At 62.6% G+C, this 24,321-nt stretch overlaps 3 protein-coding genes across 7 annotated transcripts; 1 reads left to right on the top strand and 2 right to left on the bottom strand.

Annotated features, from left to right (window-relative positions):
• Positions 1–5,103: 5,103 nt before the first annotated feature.
• RFNG (RFNG O-fucosylpeptide 3-beta-N-acetylglucosaminyltransferase) lies at positions 5,104–9,229 on the bottom strand. The gene is made up of 8 exons (XM_028112638.2): positions 8,873–9,229; positions 8,289–8,337; positions 7,662–7,764; positions 7,375–7,528; positions 7,032–7,120; positions 6,755–6,920; positions 6,118–6,203; positions 5,104–6,030 (listed from the first exon to the last, which is right to left on the bottom strand). The coding sequence occupies exons 1-8, from the start codon at positions 9,194–9,196 to the stop codon at positions 5,949–5,951; spliced, it is 1,053 nt and encodes a 350-aa protein (XP_027968439.2). The 5' UTR covers positions 9,197–9,229; the 3' UTR covers positions 5,104–5,948.
• Positions 9,230–9,325: 96 nt separating this feature from the next.
• Positions 9,326–14,781, top strand: GPS1 (G protein pathway suppressor 1). Of its 5 annotated transcripts, XM_028112637.2 has the most exons (15): positions 9,329–9,398; positions 9,734–9,818; positions 10,306–10,398; positions 10,972–11,153; positions 11,663–11,827; positions 11,911–12,046; positions 12,152–12,229; positions 12,406–12,466; positions 12,927–13,012; positions 13,254–13,348; positions 13,537–13,642; positions 13,723–13,803; positions 13,890–14,027; positions 14,117–14,251; positions 14,340–14,781. In XM_028112637.2, the coding sequence occupies exons 3-15, from the start codon at positions 10,321–10,323 to the stop codon at positions 14,412–14,414; spliced, it is 1,416 nt and encodes a 471-aa protein (XP_027968438.2). In that variant the 5' UTR covers positions 9,329–9,398; positions 9,734–9,818; positions 10,306–10,320; the 3' UTR covers positions 14,415–14,781. The 5 variants fall into 5 exon arrangements, with proteins under 5 accessions (XP_027968437.2, XP_027968436.2, XP_027968438.2 ...); XM_028112636.2 differs by lacking the exon at positions 9,734–9,818 and having other exon boundaries at positions 9,326–9,398; positions 12,409–12,466; XM_028112635.2 differs by lacking the exon at positions 9,734–9,818 and having other exon boundaries at positions 9,326–9,398.
• A 284-nt stretch (positions 14,782–15,065) lies between these two features.
• On the bottom strand, positions 15,066–21,401 carry DUS1L (dihydrouridine synthase 1 like). The gene is made up of 14 exons (XM_028112795.2): positions 20,965–21,401; positions 20,112–20,358; positions 19,515–19,623; positions 18,877–18,927; positions 18,499–18,611; positions 17,895–17,977; positions 17,641–17,744; positions 17,279–17,423; positions 16,963–17,059; positions 16,794–16,882; positions 16,193–16,338; positions 15,891–15,928; positions 15,561–15,636; positions 15,066–15,462 (listed from the first exon to the last, which is right to left on the bottom strand). Exons 2-14 carry the CDS (start codon positions 20,346–20,348, stop codon positions 15,323–15,325), a joined length of 1,428 nt encoding a protein of 475 aa, XP_027968596.1. The 5' UTR covers positions 20,349–20,358; positions 20,965–21,401; the 3' UTR covers positions 15,066–15,322.
• Between the last annotated feature and the right edge of the window lie 2,920 nt (positions 21,402–24,321).

Here is a 24,321-nt window from a genome sequence, read left to right as displayed (position 1 = left end):
AGGCCGCTCTGTGTGGCTTCAAGCTTTTATTTTATTATTGTATTTTACTTTATTTTATTTAAAGTAGGCTCCACACCCAGCATGGAGCCCAACGTGGGGCTTGAACACATGACCACGAGATCAAGACGTGAGCCTGAGATCAAGACTTGGACGCTTACCTGCCTGGGCCCTCCAGGTGCCCCTCAATCTTCTTACATGAACCCCCCAGAGAACTGCCGACCCTTCCAGGGCCTTGGCCAGAGCACAGCTGGGAAAGCCGCCCCAGGCGGTTGGTGGGGCCAGAGGTCCGGCTCAGGTGGGAGGGGGGACGTCGCTGGGGCTCAGGAAAGCCCACCGGCCGGGCCGGGGGGCGACGAGGTCCGGGGTGCGGAGCAGGGCGGGCCCTGGGACCGGCACAGGGGCCGGGAAGCTACCTGGAGGTGGTGGCTGTGGGCAGGGCACGGGAACCCGAGCCGGTGCGCCCCTGCATGGAGGCCAGAACCCCGTGGAGACCCCTCCTCACTGCGGCGACTCCCTACAACTGAGCTTTCAAACTGCGGGGCTGGCGTCCCCTCCTCGGAGAAGACAGAGGACGGCTGCCCCCACGCCCCGTGTGTGTCAGGAGCCACGAGCTGAGAGGCCTGGCCTCTGTACCCTGCCTTTTCCCTATTCCTTCTCCTTCTTTCTTCTCCTTCCAGAACCTGTTTGCCGCTGCAGGCCTGGCTTCACATTCCCCATCAGGAAAACTTGGCTGAGAACAAGGTGGTTATCACTGGCTGAAAATAGAAGTTTGTGTGTCTGGTAATAGCAAGTAACAGGTGTTTCGTAAGAACCCCCTGTCACCGACCCCCGCCACCAGAACGCCATCAGATCCCTGGGGGCTTCTGCTCCCTCCGTCCAGTCTGCTCAGGGTCCCACATCATGGGTACTCGCCAAACCTAAGGGCTTCTCCATACTTCCCAGCTTCCCTCCCATTGAGCCAGTGAAATGTGGAAGGAGGACTCTGTGTCCCTTCTGGGCTCAGGTGCTGAGCCTCAGGTGCTCCTCACACTTCTTTCTTCCTCTGTTTTACCTGATGATGCTGGGCGACTTGGGAACCACAGATGGTGGGCCCCAAAGGTAGAAGCGCCCTGGGTTCCTGACCCATGCAATTACCCTGTCATGTGAACAAATGCACGTTTAGGACTTAGTCCTTTCTGCACCACCACCAAGCCCATCCTGACTAACACGACAGGCTGGCTTTTTTTCCCCCCCAAGTAAAAACAAATTAATTGATAGACTGATTCTAGCAGTATTTGTTGAAAAGACTTTTCCCCATTGGATTGCTCTGGGGACTTTACTGGGACCCCTGTGACAGTGTGCGTGTGCACCCGTGTCCTCTGGGGCCTCGACGTCTACGTGTGGGCCATGCACCAGCGCCATGCTGTCTCCATACTGTAGCTCCACGGTAGGTCTTGAAGTCCTTCAACTTTGTTCTTTTCCAAGATTGCTCTTTAGATCCCACATGCTAAGCATTTCCATATAAAGTTTAGATTCAGCTGATCAACTTTTTTGTAATGTACTTGTCTGAGTTTGGTGCCAGAGTTGTACTGGCCTCACGAAATGAGGGAAAATGTCATCTTCTCGCCTATTTTCAGGAAGGCTTTGTGTAATGTTGATGTTATTCCTTCCTTGAATGTTTGATAGAATTTGCCAGTGAAACCACCTGATCCTGGGTATTTCTTTGTGGGAATGCTTTTTGTTAATGCATTGAAATTATGTAATAAATATGGGCCCGCTCCAATTCTGAATCTCATCTTGGCTCAGTTTCTAAACGTCTTTTTTTTTTTTTCTAAACGTCTTTATTGAGACATCATTTGCATCAAGAAGTGTACGGTGTTGAAGTGTACAGTTCTGTGGTTTTTATTATATTCACAGAGTTGTGTAACCACCACGACTACCTAATCCCAGAACAGGGTTAATCCCTGTTATTCACGGTGGGACGAAGTCACCGCAAATACCGAGTTAGCTGAGGCTGAGCCACTGCTCTTAGAGGAAACGCACGCAGGTGCGCACACACACTTTCCATAGATAAGAACCCTGGGAATCGAGAAACAATTCATTCTGGCAGATTCTATTTGACAAAAGAGAAAACGAGGCTCAGAAGTGTTATGTGAACTTGCCAGGAGTGGGGATTCACACCTGAGCCTCGGGCCCCGGAGCTGGAGCCATTTGCCCCATCCCCCACCGCCGCCTTCATCCTTGGGGCTCTAAGGCAGAGCCTCGCCTAGTTCTGCCTCAGCTGGGGATGCACAAGTCTTCACCTGTCTTCAAATGACCAGGAAAGTAAGTACTGATCTTGGGATTACAAACAGATGTTGTCAAGTGGGCCAATTTGCAAATACCCAAGCTTCCAATGGGGATCAAGCGTGTTTCATTGCCCCAGGAAAGCCCACACCCATCAGCAGCTGCTCCCGTTCACCCCCAAACACCCCCCCACCCAGCCTGCAGCAGCTGGCCTGCTTGGTGGGTCACCCTCCCTCCAGGGCTAGCCTGGGGCCCAGCCTGCGGTGACATGGGGTGTCCTGACGCTTATTAAAGGCTCGTTCAAAAAATGTTAGACGGAGGTCCAAGGATACACAACTGAATTTTTATTTTTATTTTATTTTTTTAAGATTTTATTTATTTACTTGAGAGAGAGAATGAGAGAGAGAGAGCACATGAGAGGGGAGAGGGTCAGAGGGAGACAGGCTCCCCTCTGAGCAGGGAGCCCGATGCAGGACTCGATCTCGGAACTCCAGGATCATGACCTGAGCCGAAGGCAGTCGCTTAACCAACTTGAGCCACCCAGGCGCCCCACAATTGAATTTTTAAACTTAATTTACAAAATTTTAACTTTTTCTGATGATACATCTACTGCATGTCCATTATAAGACATACTTTGTTATGTGTAAAACACCATAAAGGGGAAAGAGAAAAATCCATTTTACCATTTTTTTGCATTTTTCAGAGACAATTAACATTTTGGTGTTTCTTTCCAGGCTTTTTTTTCCTCTCTGAAAAAAAAAAGGCACCGGCTGGTCTGGCAGACCACGCAGCTCAGGAAGCCGGCCAGTCCCACCTCCCCTTGGAGGGCGCTGGGGGTCCGGGGACGACTGTTCCTCCTGACCCGATAAGGGGGGTCTGGGCCTCTGAGATGGTCCAGCCTAGAGCTCCAGGAGCTGGGGGGGGGGGCAATTTGGGCCAATCTGATGCCGTCCTGGGTCTGTGCTCTGTGCACACAAGGAGAGGCAGGTGGCCTGAGTGGGCTGGGGTCTGGGAGGTTCAGCTCGTGCCTCGGTCTTGGGGGGCTGCTGCATGCTCCACGTCTGGGGGTGTGAGGGGGGAGCTCCTGAGCAGGGGCCGTGCCTGGCCGCCTGCCACAAACCCCTCCCAAGTGACCTGGGTCCTGCGCCAACTTGCTGCTCTGGGGTAGCCCTCTCTGAGGACCCTGGCCGACTTCTCCCCCCACCCCACCCCGGGCTCCTGGAGCCCACATCTGTCCGTCCTCAGCCTCCATTCCCAGTCTGAGGTTCCAGCTGCCTCCCGGTTCCTGTCTGACCCTCTACGCTGATGGTCCCCTGCAGCCCCGAGCTCGCTCGGTGCGCGGTGGCGTGCGGCTGGGACTGCCGGGGGCTCTCCACAGAAGACCCGAGCGGTGGGGCCATGTGCCTGGGAACAGATGTTTGAAGCAAAGAGGAAAATTGCTCATTGGGAGACTTCATAACCTGAGTCCAACCACACAAAACAGCTGTGCTGTGGCCAGTCCTGCCTTGAGAAGGCCCGAGTACGTGGACGTGAACTTAGACCCCTACCAGAGACGGAGAAATGGAGCAGGCTTGGCTCACAAACCTGTGGCAAATCCAACCCCGGAGAATGGGTTTAGAGAGCAGAGTGACCACTTCATACCTGATGGTGTCTGAAACGGTAAGTCCGGCGTAGACAGAACAGAGGTAGAGTGGACACGATCCTCCATCCTCGGGGCAATGCACACCGAACCACTCTTCTGGAGACACGTGGCCCTGAGAAGAGCCAGAAACCTGCTCACCGGTCCTCGGGCATAACCCACTGGTAGCAACTCCTCTGCAGACGCTCCCTCTGCCGGTCAGCACGTCCCCTACCCCGCCCCACCCTCCCAGGACACCGCGTGCAGGTGCGGCCCAGGCTCAGGCGAGGGGTGTTATGAAGGCTCAGGAAGGAGGGATAAAGGAACGCCCTTGTCCGCCACGGAGGGAGCATCAAGAGCACTCACATTCAAGGAGGCGGGCTGTGGACCACATGGGGAGGCGCTGGCCCAGGGCTGAGATTGGGTGCCCCTTTCTGCCGTGGATCCCTTCACTGTTGCCAAGACATTGCTGCAGCCCGTGTCAAGAATGTGCTGTCCTTGAGGTGAGGTTTCGGGCTTTTGCTGAAATTCACCACTCCTTACACTTGTTTGGACCCCCAGTATTCCTCTCCCAGCCCTGACTGTTGGCAGCCTCCGGCTCTGAAACCCATGATGCTTGACTCCAGGTGACCTTCAGATGCGTTTCCCTCCTGGTCGTGCACCGTCGAATCATACACAGAAAGCAGTCCACGCTGACTCCAAGCTGCTTATTTGGGTATTGCCTGCCTGCCCTATACAACACACACCATCTGCACACACCACAGCTCACTCATGCACAGCCAGACACACACGTACGGACACATGCACACTCACGCACAGACTCACGTACACACACTCATGCACAGCCAGGCACATACCCACACCCACATGCGCCCATGCACACCGTCGCTTACATACATGTACACCTGCGCATGTCTTTGTGTGCACATGCACCCCACACACACACTACTTGTCCGGTGTGCTGAGAAAGCAACTGTTAACAGGAAGGCCATCCTCCTGGGACAGGTTTGCGCCGCGTTCATCATTCCCTGCCTCTCCCGACCCCAGGCTATGTGCTTGGGCTCACACAGAAGAGTCCCATGGGCAGCTAAGGCTTGGCTAGCAGGGCTGTAACGGATGCAAATTTGCCTGGATGGAGCCTTCCTGGGGCAGCAGCTGGAGGCCCTGCCAGGAGCGGCCAGGTGCTGTGCTGGTCCACTAAGCCAATGAGCCAAACAGAGTAACAATCAAGCCTTTATTCATTTCTGGCAATGGTACAGCAAGGGCCCAGAACCAAAGTGCCGAGTCCCCTCGTTCTGCTCTCTCCTCCATGGAAAGGCACAGTTAAGGTGGGTCAGCAGCTGGGATGGGGCACCACACTGCAGAGGGAGCCCCAAACAAAAGGGCCCTGCTCCTTTTTGGACTTGGAGGGGGGTGAGTACTAAGTGGTGGGTCAGAGTGGGGAAATAAGACGACCTTGGCCAAGGGGACCCGGTGAAGCGGCCTCCGGATGGAGATGCTCTGGCTTGGAGCAGGCTGTGCCCCGAGCCCCGCCGGCCAGAGGCCTGAGTCCTTACAGCGGCTCCCTCAGAGACGACGATGCTCTGGCCGGGCACCAAGCCTGGTGGGGGGAGGGTGGCTCTCCCGCCCCAGGCCTGCAGGTGAAGCCTCTGTGCTCCCTGATGGCCAGATGACGGATCCCGTGTGTGACCTGGCCTGGAGCCCACTCAGGGAGCCCACTCTACGTGGAACCCCCTCTCCAGCAGGGTGAGGAGGTCAGGATGGAGCCCTGGGAGCTGGGTGCCAGCCTCCTCCCAGGCCCCTAGGTCCTAGGGTGGACACCTTTTGCGTGGGGGCACACCTCAGGGGCTGGGCCGGGAGGGCGAGCAGCATCTCCCCCTTCTGCCTTCTGGGGCAGCCTGCACACTGCACAGCCTGGACCCCTGGGTGGGGCAAGCAGCTCTCCCAGAGAGCCTGGTCAGGCCTGCAGGGAGCCCACATCTCCCTGGACGTGGCTGTAGCCCGCTGGGAGAGCTGAGGCCAGAGGGGTCAGCACACTCCTGTTCCCTGGGCTGGGAATCCAGGGTCACCGAGAAACGGGGTCACTCTGCTTGTGCACAGGACACCACTCCGTGTCCGGGTAGAGAAGGCAATGGACAGACTTGAACCTGGGAAGGAAATGTGGAGGTCAGGCCTGCTGGGGTATAGGTGCTGTGGGGGGCTGGCGTCAGAGCCCCTCCCCACTGCCCACTCACCGTGTGGGGTCCTGCTGCAGGCTGAAGCCTCCGGCCACGTTCACCACATTACGTGGGTTCTCTGGACCCCCGTAGCTCAAGGTGACCTGGCGGGGGCATGTCACTCTCTCAGGACCCCCACACCCTCCGCCTGCCTCCAGAGTCAAACCAGGAGAGGCTGCTGTGCCTCTGGCTTCCGGGGGCCCTCCAGGGCAGGGCAGGATCACCCCCTCCCCCCACCCCCCAGGCCCCCAAGGGCAGGCTCCGGAACAATGAGGAAGCGCTGAGAAGTGCAGCCGACACAAGAGACACCTCAGGAGGGTGCCTGGTGCACATGCGGGGGCACCCCTGCCCAAGCCGCCTGTCCCTCTCTGCGGCCGGCCCTGTGACCACTCCCCCCACCTCAGCGGCCGCCCAGTTACCCCGCTGCCCTGGGCCTGTCGGCTGGGGAAAGCACAGAAGCCGCGCCTCACAGATGAGCCCCCACACCCAAGCCCCTGGGTCCCAGCAGGCCAAGCACAGGGTCTGCAGCAAGTTCGCTGAGGGCCTGGGAATGCCTCCTTGAGCCCTGGTGATCTGGCCTGAGATCTGGGTGAAGGGCCAGGTGCCTTGGGGGGGCAGGTGGGGGTGAGGCCCCAAGAGTGCCCAGGGGCCGTACCTGCTGCAGCACGGCGTCGGGCGGCAGCCTCTGCAGGTTCTCCAGGTGGGAATGGAAGAGCGAGCTAGGCAGCAGGCGAGCGCCCAGCAGCCCCTCCACGATGTAACCCACTGTGCAGTCATCCGGCAGCCGCACCCGCTCGGCTGTGCTCATGAAGCTGCCCAGACTGGGAGCGGTCGGGGGAAGCGGGTCAGAGCCTCCACAGTCCTCAGCACCACCACCCCGGGCCTCCCAGCCCAGGCAGCCGGCACCCCCATGTACACCCCGCCCCGCTCACCTGGCCCAGGGGCTCATCTTCAGCGCGAGGCCTCTGCTCAGGCAGAACCCGGCCCCGCCCGTGGCGAACCAAAACTTGACAGTGGTCACCTGAGGAGGAGAAAAGTGCCAGGCAGAGTGTCGTCCTTGAGCGGCCCCTCAGCAACTCCCCACACAAGTGGCAGAAGTGCCCCAGGGTACAAGAGGATGGGCTTCTGCGACCCGGCCCCCCAGGGCCCCAGCTCCTCCCACAGCACCTCCTGAACTGCCCCCACCCCCGGGGACGGGTCAGACACCTGCCCCTGCTGCCCTTCCCTGCCGGGGTCTCCCCTCTCTCAGCCGCCGCTCCCCGGCTCAGCACTCACAGTGCCCCCTCCCTGGACTCTCTCAGCGGCCTCGATGGGGTGGTCCAGGCTGGGCCGCCCCAGGTAGACGTCCTGACTGGGCGAGAAGGTGGACAGCAGCCGCAGCAGGGCTTTGGGGTTCACATAATTGTCATCATCCACATGGCAGAACCACCTGGGGGCGGTGGGGAATGCTCACGAGTGAGGGGCTGGTGCAGGTGGAGGCCTCCACCCCCTGGCCCAGGTGTGTGGGCCCGGCCTCAGCCCTGGGCTCTCCCGGGGGGCACCGGGGCGTGGCCATCACACACTTGCGTCTCGACTCGATGAACGTGTCGTACTCCACGGACATCTTGCAGCACAGCGCCTGGCGAGTGTGCACGGCTGAGCAGTTGGTATTGATTATGTGGCTGCCTGCCGGGTTGGGGAAACCAGGGAAGTGTGAGCGCCACAGTGAGATGAGGCCTGCCACCGGCCCACCCCACGGACATCAGGGCAAAATGTGGCTGTCCAGCGTGCCTTGCCGTCTCGCCCTGCTCAAAGCCCCCAGGCCTGGCCTCACTTGCTGAGCTTGTTGCTGACCCACAGGGCCCAGACAGGTGACAACCATTTGGAACCCCATGAGTGCAAAGCCATCGCAGGGTTGAGGACACGTGCCTGAAGTGGGGCTGCCAGAAGGGAGCGTCTTCAGGGACCAGGGCTCCAGCCTGAGGCCCTGGGAAGCCTGCCAGGGGCTGCAGGAGGCAAAGCCCGGCTGGCAGGGTGGGGCCCTGGCTGCTGGGCTGGTGGCAGGTGGGCATCCTAGCTCTACCAGCTATGTGACCCTGAGCAAGTGGCTTAACCCCTGGGCCTCTGTACATAACAGAGAGACAGGCGTCACTGCACCAAAGGATATGTGAGGGGGCCCTGGTGCACAGTGAGCTGGGGAGTGCACTCACCTCCCTGGAGCTGTAGCTCAGGGTCATCCCCGTCCGTGAAGATGAATGTCTGGGGAGAGACAACCTGTGAGACCCCAGGTGGACCATGATGCAGCTGCACAGATGCCAGAGGGTGAGCCTGGGCTTCAGAGCTGGAGCTTCGGGGTGAGAAGAGGGCGCCCAGGACGGGCCTGGACCCTTGGGGTTGGGATGGGGGAGAGGGGAGGGTGGCGTCCCAGCGACTGCCTGCTACCGTCCCTGGCGTCTCCGGGTGCGGCTGGGACCGGGCCTGCTCTCACGGGGTGTCTGTGGGGTCTTGGTCCAGTGTCAGCTGAGAGAACCCACCCGGGTAGGAGGGGCGCCGGGCCTGGGTCCCCGCAGGCTCAGGGCAGGGGTCTGGCCATCACTCTGGGGACACAGCAGTGGATGGGGGACCCGGGGATGGGTTCCCCGGGGCAGCCCCTGCGGGGACAGGGGTGTCAGGGGGCACGGACGTTTGCAGTCCGGGATCAGGATCCTGGCTGGGGGATCCGGGGGATGGGGGTCTCGGGGCCGGGGATCCGGGGCAGGGGTGCCGAGATCGGCGATCCCGGGGCGAGGCCCACCTGTTTGCGGGCCCGAGAGATCCAGGTGCTCAGTAGCAGCCCCAGTCGTGGCCCGTGGTTCTTCTGGGTGGTCTTGACAGCGATGAAGACGTCGTCCGGCCGCAGGCGGGGGGCGGTGGCGGGTCGGGGGGGGGACGCCCGCCGGCCGGGACCCGGAGTCGGAGCCGGGGCCGGGGCGGGGGCCGGCGCCGGCGCCGGCGCCGGCACCGGCATGCGGGGCAGCGGCAGCGGCAGCGGCAGCGGCAGCGGCAGCAGCAGCAGCGCGGCCAGGGCCGCGGCCAGCGCGAGGCAGGCCCGGCACAGCGCCCCCCGCACGCGGCTCATGCGGCCGCGGGACCCGCGGGCACCGCCCGGGCCCAGGCCGCGCCGCGGCCCCTTTAAGAGCCGCCCCGCCCCCCCCGCCCGCCGCCCGCCCCCGCCCCGGAAGCGCTGCCCCGGAAGTGGAGGGCGCTGCCCCGGAAGTGAACGGCGCGCCGCGGCGGGGTGGGTGAAGATGCCGCTGCCGGTTCAGGTGTTTAATTTGCAGGTAACGAGCCGCGGCCGGCGGCCCCTCCGCGCCCTCCCCCGCCCCTACTCCTACCCTCCCATCCCCGCCGCCGCCGCCGCCGCCGCCGCCGCCGCCGCCGGGCCGGAGCCGGGCCCCCGCGCGGCCTCCCCTCCCCGCGGCCCGGCGGCCTCGCGCAGGGTCCCCGCCGTCGGCCCGGCAGGCCCGGCCCGGCGCTAACGCTCTTTCTCCCTTCAGCAGCAGGCCAGCTGTGTGTCAGGGTCGGGGGGTGCAGAGAGTCAGGACAGAATGAGGGATAGCCCGGCCCCCAGCTCGGCCTCCTCGTCAGTGACAGATCTGTACCGCGCCCCCCACAGCAGTAGGTCAGACCTCTTCCTGCCGCGCACGGCCGGGGACTTCAGCCTGAGCGCCAGCCTGTCGGCCTGTACGCTGCTTTATGAGGTACCTTCCAGGACAGGGGGCCCAGGAGCGAGCGAGCGAGCGCGGGCGGGGGGCGCACCCCCACCCGCCGGGCCGGGCGCCCCCGGAGACTCCTTCCCGCCGCCGCCGCCGCCGCCGCCCGGGCCCTGGGCCCCCGCTGCCGGGCGCTCCTTGCGGCTCGGAGGAAGCTGCGTCAGGACGGTGGCCGGGGACGTGCAGGGCCTGTCGGGGCCCCCGGGCAGGGGGCCTCCCCGCTGGCTGCGCTCTGCCCCGGAGACCGGCGGGGCGTATGGCGCCTGGGCGCGCCGCCCAGCAGCTGCCGGGCCTGCGAGGGGCGGCCCTGGGCGCAGGCCGGGAGCGGGGAGGGGCAGGGTCGGCGGGCGCTCGCAGGCGGGATCCCGCCGGGGCCGTGGCACCACCGGCAGAGCCCAAGTGAGGGCACGGCGAGGGCTTCCCGCCCGCCCTGGGCGGCCTGGTTCGAGCGCCAAGGTGCCCGCCTGTGTTGCAGGGGGCCGTGGAGCCCATGCAGATTGATGTGGACCCCCAGGAGGACCCGCAGAACGCACCCGACGTCAACTATGTGGTGGAGAACCCCACCCTGGTAAGGAAGCCTCCAGGCGGTCCTGGAGCAGGCAGGAAGGGGCTCGGGGGTCAGTCCTGGGGCAGGGCTGGGCCAGGCCCCCCACCCGGGCCGTGCTTTGCTCTGACTCAGAAGCCTTTAGGCTGTTCAGTTGCCCTCTTGTTACGAGGGGTGGCAGCCCAGCCGGAGGCCGTGCACCCCGCTTCTCTCCCACACGCAAGAGCCCCACGTGCAGCTTCTCTCAGACCCAGGACAGGTCTTCCTTGGGGCCCAGCCTGTGGAGCACTGCTTCCTGACTGACTGCTCCGCCTGGGGACTGGCCGTCACGAGCGGTCCCATCTGGCTCTGGCCGCTCACCCCCTCAACCTCCGGGGCAGAGCTCTACCCTGGCCCACCCCAGGTGGCCTTTGCCAGCACTGGATAGCGGTCTGTCTGGTGCCCGGGTACCCGGTTGTTCTTGTTATTGGCATAGCGCTTCTCAGATGCTGCAGAAGCGTCAGCATTTGGGTCCTGCTCCTGACTCACCTGCCAGGGCTTGGGATCTGGGGTCCCGCCTTGCACGGTCTCCATCCAACCCCCCCACCCCCACTTCAGGATCTGGAGCAGTATGCGGCCAGCTACAGCGGGCTAATGCGCATCGAACGACTGCAGTTCATTGCTGACCACTGCCCCCCGCTGCGGGTGGAGGCCCTGAAGATGGCCCTCTCCTTTGTGCAGAGGACCTTCAACGTGGACATGTATGAAGAGATCCACCGCAAGCTCTCGGAGGCCACCAGGTGAGACCGGGGGCTTGGCAGGAGGAGGCAGGGCCCTTGGCGGGAGCAGACACTTGGGGTCGGATGTGGTATGTCCCCATTGGCGTCTAGCCCGCGCGGGGGCCTTTCCTGTGCTCCTGTGACGCCTGACACCATCCCCATGTGGGCACTTAGTAGCATCACTGCCTCGATGTGGCCTTCCTTGTTGAAAAGCCAGGAAGGGTGATAAATGGCAAAACGGGCTAGGTTCTCACTCTGCCCACCGTGCTGTCTGCGTCGTCTGGCTTTTTTCTGTGTGCACGTGACATGTAGTTATTCTGACATCAAGCAGAGCTTGTGACAGCAACTTGCTTCTCTTCTCTTGGCGTGGCTGCACGCACGACCCTTTTCCTGTTGGGCGTCCACACCAGGCCGGGGTCCCCGTGTTCCTGTGCCAGCTGGGTGCTCACTTGGCAGGGGCCGGGCAGGGGCCTCCAGGCGGCGCCCATCTGCCTGCACCTCGGCCCCTGATGGCCCAGGTACTCCCTCAGGGAGCTGCAGAATGCGCCTGACACCATCCCCGAGAGTGGCGTGGAGCCGCCGCCCCTCGACACGGCCTGGGTGGAGGCCACGCGGAAGAAGGCCTTGCTGAAGCTGGAGAAGCTGGACACGGACCTGAAGAACTACAAGGGCAACTCCATCAAGGAGAGCATCAGGTGCTGCTCACGGGAGACCGGGGGTGCGGGCAGCGAGGCCCGCGTGGCCCTGGGTCCAGGTCCGCTCACGTCTGGGCCCACAGGCGCGGCCACGATGACCTGGGTGACCACTATCTGGACTGTGGGGACCTGAGCAATGCCCTCAAGTGTTACTCCCGGGCCCGGGACTACTGCACGAGCGCCAAGCATGTCATCAACATGTGCCTCAACGTCATCAAGGTGGGCCCTGCCTCGCCGGGGTCGGGAGTGGGGGGTATGCAGGGCTGCACTGCCCCTGAGCCAGGAGGGGGCGTCCCCGGCTGAATCCACCCGCCCGCCCGCCAGGTCAGCGTCTACTTGCAGAACTGGTCTCACGTGCTGAGCTACGTCAGCAAGGCCGAGTCCACCCCGGAGATTGCGGAGGTAATGCCGGCTTCCCACCCTCTCTGCTTTCTCAGACCTTGTGCCAGGACTGCTGAGGCTCGGGCAGGCCTGGTCTTCTTCCCGGGTCTGCCTTTGCCCCTCTCAGGCTGAGGCAGGGCCTGGGGAAGGACCAGGATGTGGAGGCCGGGGCTCACATGTCCTGCTTTCTCTTGCAGCAGCGTGGGGAGCGGGACAGCCAGACCCAGGCGATTCTCACCAAGCTCAAGTGTGCTGCAGGTGAGGGCCTCGGGACGGCAGGCCGCCACAGCTGACCCCAGCACCGGGGGTTGGTCTGTGCATGCCGTAGGTCGGGTCCTCACAGCCAGGGTGGTGGGCCTTCGTCACAGCCGAGGAAACGTCCGAGCCCTGCACCCATGGCTCCAGGGGGTGCCTGCCAGGCTCCAGTCCTGGGCAGGGAGGCCAGCGGCGGCCAGTGGTCAGGAGCTGAGGTGTTACTAACAGGTGGGCCCGGGAGTCCTTTGCAGGAGAAACCACCGCTGTGCACGACTTCCCTGGGCCCTTGACTCGAGGACAGTGCCCCAGTCAGTGCTCGCGGGGGTGGCCACATCTTGACCAGAATACCTGTCCCTAACGCTGAGGAGCAGTTGGGGTGGGAGAGGTGACGGCGGCTCTGGCAGCTTCCTCTGGGCACTGGGCTTCATTCTGCCCCCCCCCCGGCCTCCACCCCGCCCCCCAGGCCTGGCCGAGTTGGCCGCACGCAAGTACAAGCAGGCTGCCAAGTGCTTCTTGCTGGCTTCGTTCGATCACTGTGATTTCCCCGAGGTGAGAGACAGGAGGGTGTCTGGGGACGAGCCCTTGGTGGGACTTGGGAAGCAGGGGTAGGGCCCATGGGTTAGGCTCTTTATTGAGGGGTATCTCCTCTGTGGGAGTCCTGCAGATTTTTTGGGTGGGTGGTGGGCGGGGCAGGGATGACCCAGCCTTGTGTCTGGGCTTCCTCCTTGGATTCTGTCTCGACTGTCAGTGACCGCGGGGGTCTGGACCCAACTCTTTTCTTGCCTTTCAGCTGCTTTCTCCCAGCAACGTGGCCGTCTATGGTGGCCTGTGTGCCTTGGCCACTTTTGACCGGCAGGAGCTGCAGCGCAACGTCATCTCCAGCAGGTGGGTGGAGGGTGGGGTGCTCGCCCTGCAGCCTGTCCCCCTCGGGGGCCCTTTCTCTGGCCCTGCCCCCTCCCAGAAGCCTGAGGACTCGTGTTCTCCGGGCCTGTGGGGGGCTCCGGTTCCCTGCCTCCGGCCTTCAGGGCAGATGGGCAGGCGCAGTGCCGGCTCTGAGGGGTGTGCACCTGCAGCTCCTTCAAGTTGTTCTTGGAGCTGGAGCCACAGGTTCGAGACATCATCTTCAAATTCTATGAGTCCAAGTACGCCTCGTGCCTAAAGATGCTGGATGAGATGAAGGTGAGGGACCTGCCTGCTTTGGGGGGGGGGGCAAGGCAGAAGGCGGGGGGCAGCGGTGCCTGACCAGGTCTCCTCACCAGGACAACCTGCTCTTGGACATGTACCTGGCCCCCCACGTCAGGACCCTGTACACCCAGATCCGCAACCGCGCCCTCATCCAGGTAGACATGGGGGCACGAAGGCTGAGGCAGGGCACTGCTGGCACGCCTGGGAGTCGCGGGAGGCCCACGCCCCCTCTGCCCTGCAGTATTTCAGCCCCTACGTGTCAGCGGACATGCACAAGATGGCCGCAGCCTTCAACACCACCGTGGCGGCGCTGGAGGACGAGCTGACGCAGCTCATCCTGGAGGGGCTCATCAACGCCCGCATCGACTCCCACAGCAAGGTGGCCAGGCCTGGGCCCAGGCCATGGGTGCAGGGAGGGGGCCCCCGAGCCCTGATGAGCACCGCCGAGCCCCGTCCCTCCCGCCGCAGATCCTGTATGCCAGGGACGTGGATCAACGCAGCACCACCTTTGAGAAGTCGCTGCTGATGGGGAAGGAGTTCCAGAGACGTGCCAAAGCGATGATTCTGCGGGCAGCCGTCTTACGCAACCAGATTCACGTCAAGGTGAGGGCAGGGGCGGCCCCGGCGTGGAGGAGCGGCGGGGTGGGCACACGCACGTCTCCTGGGCTGAGCAGCCGCGTCTCCACCCCAGTCCCCTCCCCGAGAAGGGAGCCAGGGGGAGCTGACGCCGGCCAACAGCCAGTCCCGAATGAGCACCAACATGTGAGGGCGCCCATCGGCCTCCAGGACGGTCTGCGTGCCCCGCCCCTGCCCCATGCCCCCACCCTCGGACTTGGACACACAGGCCCCCCATTGCTCGTGTGGCGCTTCTGGAGGTGCCCCCTGTGCAGGCCCCCCCGCCAGGGCATCCACATCTGGCTTCTTGGGCCCCCTCCACCCTGTCGTGCCCTGTGGTGGGGGCCCTGGCGACATGGGCTGCTGCTCAAGGCCCTTCCTGGAAGGAGAGACCTGCAGGGCTCACCCGCCCCCCCTTCCCCCTGCGCACCCCGGCGGCACAGACTCCCAGCCTCCCTGTGTCATTTGGGGTTGCAGACAAGTTCAATCTCAGTCCATTAAAGGGCAGCCTGAGAACACTCCCCCTGTGCCGTTTTTTTCCTGCTAAGAGGGCTTCTGAGGCTCATGTCCATGAGGTTAAGCTTTGGGGTTGGGGCTTCGCACCCCTCGTGCGGGCGGGGAGGAGGCTGAGGCCAGCACGCTGCCCTCCTTTAGGAAGGTTCCTGAGGCAGAGGGCTCCCACCCACGGCTGCTTGTCTGTGGAGTCTTCACTGGCCCTGACTCCACCCTCCCAACTCACAACCTTGCTCCGATGTTTCGCTGGGCCTGGGGCCTTCACATACTGTCTCCAGCTCTCTAAGCATGCATCTTTGAAAGGATTTATTGTTCACTTTTGAACACACACGTTGCAAGGAGGGGGCAGGTCCAGCCTGGGAGCCTGCTCCCTGGTGCAGCATTTCCGGGCTCCCAGCGTAGGGCCGAGGGGAAGACCAGCTCATCCTTCTGTGTTGAGTAGCGGGAGATTCCCTGAGTAAAGGCATTTCCTTAAGTGGGACACGTTGAGGTCTCAGTAAGAGTCCTGGGGCCTGGTGGGGCAGTGTGTGGGGCTCCAGCGGCCCCTCAGGCCAGGGCACTGCCCACAACCTCAGGAAGGCTTCCTGGCTCTCCAGATCCTGCTGGCTGAGGCTCCTGCAGCCGGGACTGGGCCCCCTTCCAGGCCAGAGATTTCTCCAATTTGGTTCTAAAAAGCAATCCATGACCTGGTGGAGGAAGAAAGTGGGGCTCAGGAGGCTGAGGGTCCCACTGCCCCCTCTGGGGGCAGGGGGGGGGGATGCTGGCGGCAGCAGGTGCCCCTTACCTGGGCAGTCTGCGGCCTCTCTGAAAGCTCGCTTCTTGCAGCAGCCCCGGCACAGGTTGAACACACATCTGTTTCCCTGAACATGGGCTAACTAGTGAGCCTGTGGCTGATGCCCTGCCACCTGAGCAAGCTCCCCAAAGCGCAGGCCTGGCCAGGAGCACCAGGGGCCTACGCCCCGGCCCAGGGCCTGCCTTCCATGCTGCGAGGGGCTGTCCTGAGACGGGGAAGCAGCCCCCCTCCCTCGGGCTGCCCCCTCAACAGGCAGGGAAAGGGCAGTGTCAGCGGGGACCACCCCACCCACCGCCTCCTGGGCAGCATGGCCAGACTCACCTTTGGGTTTCCACACTGATCACACTTGGCGTACTTTGCTGAGAAAAGAACAGAAGCAGATGTTGGTCGAGCCCCAGCCTGAGGACGCAGCACACAGACTGGCGCCGCTCACTGGGTGTTTGCCACTAGAAGAGCCTTCTCAGGAGAGTGGCCCCGAAGGCCACCTCTGCCTCCGAGCAGTGGGTGAGGGAGCACGTGGCCAGCAGGGCCACGGCAGCCTGGCTCACGAGCGGCCCTTGCTACTGCTCTCCCACCTGCCCTGGGGAGCAGCTCCTGGGGCCCCAGCGGTGGGACCAGCTTACGCTTCAGCGAGGGATCGAAGGTCTTGTGGGGGTTCCTCAGCTGCTTCTTCTGCTTGTTCTTGGATAGGACGTCTGTGCCGCCCTCCTCCTCCTCCAGGGCCCGCTTGCTGCGGGCAGCCCCGTTCTCCTCGCTCCCTTCCCTGGGCCTGAAAGGGAAGGGCAGCGGGCAGAGCTGGGGGCTCCACGAGAGGCGACCCGCTCGCCCGGGGCCCCAGGGTGAGGACGTGCCTACAGCGCCCCAGCAGCTCGGCTCCTAGGCTGCCCAGACCATGACGGCCTGAGGAGGCCACACAGGACAGCCCAGCCCCAGCTGCAAGGACCCAGCGGGAACTCGGGGCTGTCCGCTGCTCGCCCCCGGGACAGATCCACCTGGGACCAGAAGCACTTAAGAGAATCACCTTATGGAAGACAGACATACAACCAAAGCACCCACGCATGGGTGAGGGCAAAGCAGGCACCGCGGGACAGAGCCGAGCCGCCAGCACCCTCCACCGAGGCCGCAGAGAGCAGGCCAGGCCCCCGCCGTGGCAGCGGCGGAGTGCCCCCTCCTGTGTGCACCCCGGTCCCCCGACCCCGGCCCGTGGGCTGGTGCAAAGCTCACCCTGGCCGTAAGTAGGGCTGGCAGATCCAGTGGAAGAAAGGCAAGCCGCCAGAGGGCTTCTCCCCCTCCTTCTGCCTGGATATATCCTCCTGCAAAAGCCCAGAGCGCCCCATGTCAGAGCCCAGGCCCCCTCCCGCCACACCGCAGCCCCGGCAGCCCCACCACCTACCTGACACCGCAGCTTCAGCTCCTGGTTCACGGCCGCAACACCTTCCAGGGTCTTCACTTTGGCGAGCTCCTCCCGGAGCTGCTGATGCACCTGTAGCCTGAGACCGAGGCGCCATTGCTGAGCCGGCCCCCAACCCCGCTCCCCAGGCCGAGCCCAAGCCCTGCACCCTGCACACGCACTCCGTCTCTTTCCCGACCCGGACCCGACTCGGTAGCGAGCTCTTCCACTAAATGTTTCCAGAAGTCTCCCTCTTAAACCCTCCCACACCCCAGTTGGGGCTCAGACCCATCGGCGTCTGCCCCGAGAAACAACTCACGTGTGGTGCCACAGCTTGAAAAGGTGGGCCCGGACGTAGGACAGGGGGCAGGGGTACTGCCGCACGATGTCCAGGTACTCCTCGGCCAGCTCCCACACGGCAGGGCTACGGCCCTCAAACAGGGCGGGGTTGTGCAGGTTGCCCTCTGTGGGGTATCGGGGGGAGGAGGGCTCAAGGCGGCAGGCGCTCACGCCCCCGGAGGGACGGCCCCCTGCCCCCATGTCCGGCCAAGGGCAGCCGCCGGCCCGAGCGCTCCGGCCCATCAGGCAGACGAGGCCGGTGCATGAGGCCAGACGGGGCCCGGGGCGTCACGACGGGGCCCGGCGCCTCTGCTGTCCACCAGCCGTGGTCCTGCCTCTCACCTGCACTCATGACCCCCTGGACTCCTGTGTCCTGGATGCAACGCTCCACGTCCCGCAGGCTCTGGATGTTCCCGTTGGCAAACACAGGGATGGCCACTGCCTTCCTGCCAGGAGCAGGCAGCAGACACTCAGGGGAGACGGACCCTGTCCCTTCACCCCGGGGGACAGTGCTCCATCCCCCACACTCCGCCCGAGCAGGTGCTTCTCGTTCCCTGCCAGCCCGGGCAGCCGCGCCCCCCGCCATGCCCACTCACCGCACGGCCTTGATGTGCTCCCAGGACGCAGTGCCCGACAAGGGCCCCTTCTGCTCCTTGGTGCGCCCGTGCACAGTCAGCAACTAGAACACAGCAGTGCACAGCTCTACTCTGCTCATGGCCACAGACCCCAAACCAAACCCCGGGCCCAGCTCGTACAGTGCCTGCCCCCCAGTCTCCTGGGTTGCAACTGGTGGGTTGCTGCCCGGGGCTCCCACGTCCCACGGATTCACCCAGCATGCAGAGCGGACAGGCCCAGCCCCGTTCATGGGCCAGTCTGCCAAGTGGCAGCACCCCCAGCTCCAAACGTGTCAGGGATGGGCAGGCAGGCACCAACCCGAACTTGAGGCTGGGGGCAGGTGGGGAGAGGGCAGCTGAGGCCTGGCACCTCCCCCTGCCCAGTACCAGCCTCCCTCTTGGGAACATGTGGCTCACCCACCCTCACCAGGCCTCACCTCGTGGTCACCATGATGCCGGTCCACCCAGGCGAGTCAGTGCCTCAAGGGAGCTCCTGGGGGCAAGGACCCCTCTCCCCCGGTTCAGGGTGCAGGGGACACGAGGCAGGGGAGTAGCGTGCGGCCCTGCGAGCCCACAGGCCCCTCACCTGGCAGCCTGCTTTCTCCAGCATCTGGGCATACTTCACGGTCTTGTCAATCTCCGGGAAGACTCGGATTTTGCACGTGACAGGGACAGAGAGTTTCTCGTGCGCCAGCAGAACTGAAGAAAAGGAGAGTCGGCTTCTGAGAAACGTGGCGTTCACCTCAGGCAGGCCGTGGGGAACCCCTCCTTGCACCAGCTCCCATCTGCCAGGGTGCTGCAGGGGCCGGGCCAGGGCCGGAACACCTGCCTCCAGCACCCGCTGTCCGGCTCCAGGTTTCACAGCCCCCTCCTGCAGCAGTGAGCGCACCGTGGCCAGGACACGCTGGCCACCGGCTCAGGGCTCCTCCACCAACCACGACCCTGCAGCACGCAGCCAACTCACTCATTCTCTGGAGCAGGTCCCACTCCTCCTGCAGGAAGGCACCGTAGTGACCTGCAAAAGACCAGCATGGCCCTCGGCACCCGTTCTCCTCCCGCATCTACACAGGGCACGAGCCCCCTGCCAAGCCAGTCCCGAGGGGCAGCAGGAATAGTCACTGAGTTGAGCAGTTTCTCAGCATCACACTTGGGGGCTGTGTGCCCAGCTGCTGGAGCTCAAGGGCACTGAATGGTGTGCCCAACCTGCACAGCGTCTGACCAACCAGCAACCGCTTAGACTCAGTGAAGAACAAAGCCTGAGCCCCAGGCGGGGGAACAATCCTAACCCCCGAACTGCACACTTAGCAGCATACAGCCGCAGGGTGAGGGTGATGGGGGACCTCCCTCTTGCAAAGCGCGTTTACCCACAGGGAGCCCGATGACTCCCAGGGCACTAAGGGGAGTGACGAGCCTCTGAGAGCCAGGGGAACCCTGTCCCTCCAGAGGGAGGAGCAAAGAAAGGCCTGGGATGCCACCAGGAACAGCGCCAGGCCCTCCCCTGGTTGCGTCCACACCCTGGTGTCTAGCTGGGCACCCTGCGGGTTCAGGGCCTTGCCCCTGCCCAAAGCAGTGCTCAATACAGCGACCCGGAGCTGAACTCACCTCGCTTGGCTATCATCTGCGGGCAACCCAAATTCAGGTCGATGGCATCACAGTAATCCTGAGCCAGGAGAGCCGCCTGGACAAACACCTCTGGGTCATTGGCACAGAACTGGGAAAGATACAGAAAGTGCCATGAGCCCAAGCCAGGCCCTGGTACGTCAGCTCCCCAGAGCCACAGGGGTCCCCGGGTCTGACTGCAGGATGGCATCCCGTCCTCAACATTTACAGCAGGACACGTGCCCACACCCAAAGGAGGGGGAATCACTGATTCATGTTTGTCCCGACTGTAAACAGAACACTGGCATCACTGACTCTGGCTAGAGAGCAGAGTGTTCTTTCCAGTCGTCTGATAACGAGAAAACACGCGGCAGACAGCAGGCGGGCAGTGGGGTGGGGGGGGTGTGACTCTTCCCCCGTGCCCACGGCATGTCCTCGCCCACACTGAGCCAGCTCCCGGGGAAGGGATGAATCTCTGGGAGACCAGCAGCAGGAGCCCCTGGCAGGCTAGGCTGTTGCTTCACCACAGCACCCCCCGCATCGGGAAGCTGCCTCTGGAAAGACGCTCCACCTGGTGTTCCCGGCCGGGCCCCTGCCCACCTGCACAATGAGAGGCCGGTCCTCGGGGCACACTTCGCAGTACAGGTTCTCCTTCCGATAGTTGGCATCACGGATGAAGACCTGGGCGTGGAGCATGGGGGTGTAGCAGAGCTGGGCCCCGTGTCGGCGGCTCAGCAGCCTCCAGGCCAGCTCGCTCTGGTCCACCATGGGCGCCACCACGTGCCGGGCCCCCCCCAGGGTGCGGCTCCAGAACTCGAAGCCCTGCAGCTTCGGCATCGCCTCCACACTGAAGGGGGAGACCGAGGGCTCAGCCGCCGGTGCCCGCAGCGGCGGGGCGTCCACGCACGCGCAGGATCGAACCCGGAGGAAGCGCGACCCTGCTCGAGGCCCCTGCCGGGCCCTCTGACGGCCAAGCCAGGAACGTCAGGGTCCCAGCTGCGGCGGGCCCGGAGCCCCCAGCCCCCAGGGGAGGCCGTCACCCCTCGCTCCCTGGCGAGGCCTCGTCCCGCTCACTCTGCGGCTCCGCCCCCGGGGGCGCCGGGTCGGGGAGGACCGCCCGGCCCAGCCCCCTCACACGGAGCGTCCGCACAGGCTCTTCCCGCGCCGCCCAGATGCCCTTCCCCGCGGGCCAGCGGGGGCCCAGCCGCCGCCCGCGGCGGAACCCCGCAGACAGCGGGCTCGCAGGGGCAGCCCCGGGGGCGCGCGCGCCGCGCTCTGCGACCACCGAGCAACGTCACGGGCCTGGCCACGGGCCGAGCGCGCACCGGGGCGTCTGGCACTTCCGCAGGCCCGGAGGTCCCGCGGGCACGTCCCCGGAGCGCGCGCGGCGCGGTCACCGTCGCTGCCGCCTCGCGCCGGCGGGGCCGCCGGGCCGGACCCACGGGACACCCACCTGCGCCCAGGCCCGGGCTCCTCCCGGACCGCCGCCGGGCCTCCGGGAGCCAGGGCGCGGCGGGGGCTCCCTCGCTGACCGCAGGCCGCCACGCCGGGGCCGCCGCCCGGCCCAGGGCTCCGCGCCGGGGCCGCCGGAAGGTGCCTCCGCCAGGGCGGGCCGGGCGGCCCGCGGTGCGGCGGGAAACGCGTCCCCGGGAAACCGCGCCCGGCCGCGGAGGGGCCCCGCCCCGCGAGGTCGGAGGCCAGAGGCCAGAGGCCAGAGGTCGGCCGGGCCCCGCCACAGCGCGCTCGGACCGGGGAGCGTGACGCGCCGACCGCGGGCGCCGAGGCCCGGCCCGGCCGGCGCCCGCTTTCCCCTCTGAGCTCCCGCCTCTGTCTCCTAAAGGGGCCGCAAGTCCCCCCCTCCCCGCGTCGGCCCAGCGCTCAGAAGCCTCAGGAAGCCCCCCCACGGGCCGGAAGTGCTGCCGTCCGCGAGGCCACACCCCTGCACTTCCGGGGCCCCCGGGAACACGGCAGGCAAACCCGCTTGAAGACGGAGCGCGCACGCGCAGAGCTCTCCCCGCCTCGGGGACTGGCGCAGGCGCGCCCAGGAGTCCGGGGTGGTCGGGGCAGGAGCGACCGGCAGGAGTAGCTGCGATGGTGGGCTTGCCGCCTGGCGTTCCCCGAAACCCGTTCCCCTTCCCTGAGGGAGCCTTTTGGTCTCACCTTTCCCCTGCCCAGCGAGGCACCCGAACCCCCGCCTCTGCCTCCTGCGCGAGCCCCTGCTCGGCGCCTCGGAGTGCACGCGCCCTTGGTTTAATTCGCAGGCCCCTGCGCACGAACCCGACAGGGTGGAGGGATGGATGCTAGGCATTCCGTCCTTAGATATTGCAGCATCTTCAAAGGACAAGGATTAAAAGAAGAATATCAAACATGAGAGATATGTTAACACACTTGAAAAATAACCATCATACCAAATATCTCTCCTGTGTCCACCAGGGGAGCCAGTGCTGGAATGCAGCTGCTCTGAGCTGAGAGGTGCTGTAAGTGTGAAACACACCAGATTTCAGAGGCTTAGAAACAAGGGAAAGAAGTGTAGGCATTCATAATTTTAAAAATATTGGTTACCTGTTGAAACGATACTTTCTCATATTGACTTAGCTATTAAATACATTATTAAAATTAATGCCGTGGAGGCGTGCCTGGGTGGCTCATTCGATTGAGCGGTCCACTCTTGTTTCCGCTCAGGTCAGGTCATGATCTCAGGGTCGGGATGGAGCCCTTCGTGGGGCCCTGCACTCAGCAGGGAGTCTCCTTGCAATTCTCTCTTCTCTCTGCCCCTTCCCTCCCACCAGCCTAAAATAAGTAAATAAATCTTATCGAAAACACACACAAAAAAACAAAATTTATGTCATGCTTTTTTTTTTCTTACGGTGACTAGAAAAATTAAGATTACGTATGTGGGTAGGGTTTCTGGAATAGCAGATTTGAGTTTTCCAAAACCCTTCCCCAAAAAGCAATGTTAAAACAGGACAAATTGTTAAAAGCAACCATTTCAGGACTCTTTTTTTTTTTTTTTTTCAAGATTTTACTTATTTGACAGCACAAGCAGGGGGAGTGGGAGAGGGGGAAGCAGACTCCCCGCTGAGCAGGGAGCCCAATGCAGGACTCGATCCCAGGACCACGAAATCATGACTTAAGCAGAAGGCAGATGCTAAACCGACTCAGCCACCCAGGCGGCCCCCATTCCAGGACTCTTGACCAAAGGCATACAACATTTGAGAGCACATTGAAAAAAATTACTGAACATCAGGTGGGCCTGGCTGGTTCAGTCAGTGGAGTCAGGGGCCAGGTGTGACTCCTGATCTCAGGGTTGTGGGTTCGAGCCCCAAGTTGACTGTAGAAATTACTCAAAAATAAAATCTTAAAAAAAAAGGGGGGGGGGCGCCTGGGTGGCTCAGTCGGTTAAGCATCTGCCTTCAGCGCAGGTCATGATCCCAGAGTCCTGGGATCGAGCCCCACATCGGGCTCCCTGCTCAGCAGGAAGCCTGCTTCTCCCTCTCCCTCTGACCTCCCCCTGCTTGTGCTCTCTCTCTCTCTTGCTCTCTGTCAAATAAATAACTAAAGTCTTAAAAAAGGAAAAAGGTAAGAACAGCGGCAGTCTGTGGAGTTTCAGGAGGGGGCTACTTTCCTTTCCTCCCACCCTGTGGTAATTCCACCAGAGTCAGGCAGGACTCCAGGACCTGACACTGGGGAGGGCTGGCCTGATTAGAAAGCCCCACAGGGTGTTTGTCGGGAAAATTGCAATCATGGTGGCAGACAGCTAGCTAGGACCCACACCTCAGCTGCCAGAGGCCTTGAGACTGGTTGAAGCAAAGACAGTCCAGCCAGAAATTTAACAAGGAAATTCAGTCAATAAAATAGCCGCAATTGGGCCTTGATAAGCCCCCAGCTGTCCCTGTATATTCAGCTATATACTCTTCTCTGGCTGCATATGAGGCTTTGCACAAGCAAAAAGGAAAAACCACAGCTGAACTGTAAACTGCTTGAACTTTGAAGGCATCCCCAACCTACACACAACCGTCTGCAAAGGACGGAGTCCTTACTTGTTCAGATACTTAAGCATAACCTCTAACCAGTAATTGACTGTCATTAAACTATACTGACCCAGGGAAGCTTAGGAAACCAGACTTACGTATAAAAAAATAATTAAAAAAATATCTAGCAGAGGGGCACCTGGCTGGCTCCATCGGTAGAGCTTACGACTCTTGATCACACTGGGCATGGAGGCTACTTAAAAACCAAACAAACAAACAAGCAAACAAACAAACCTAGTAGAGATCCCAGTGGCCACACACTGCAGAGGAGACAGACTCAACAGAATTCACCATCCAGGCACAGTACTAAGTAAACCAACACCAGTACCAATAACAACACTAATTTGGGCAGGGGGCAGGGGTCAGAACCCAGAGTTTCTATAGCACATCATCTAAAATGCCCAGTATTCAGTTAAAAAATATTCTTTAAAGATTATTTATTTTAGGGGGCGCCTGGATGGCTCAGTCGGTTAAGTGTCTGCCTTTGGCTCAGGTCATGATCCCAGGGTCCTGGGATCAAGTCCCGAGTTGAGCTCCCTGCTCAGCGGGGAGAATGCTTCTCCCTCTGCCTCTGTCCCTCCCCTTGCTGTGCTCTCTCTCTGTCAAATAAATAAAAAAAAGAAGAAGAGTATTTATTTTAGAGAGAGCACATGAGCGAGAGCTTGGGGGGGAAGGAGCAGAAGGGGAAAGAGAGAGAGGGAGCAGGGGCGGAGGCAGAGGGAGAAGCAGACCCCGCGGAGCAGGGAGCCCGTCGTGGGGCTCGATTCCCAGGACCCTGG

This window comes from Eumetopias jubatus, unplaced genomic scaffold (genome assembly GCF_037043125.1).
Source record: "Eumetopias jubatus isolate StellerSeaLion01/CBP00866 unplaced genomic scaffold, mEumJub1_p1.0 scaffold_10, whole genome shotgun sequence".
NCBI lineage: Eukaryota > Metazoa > Chordata > Mammalia > Carnivora > Otariidae > Eumetopias > Eumetopias jubatus.
This window is presented reverse-complemented; position numbering and strand designations above follow the sequence as displayed.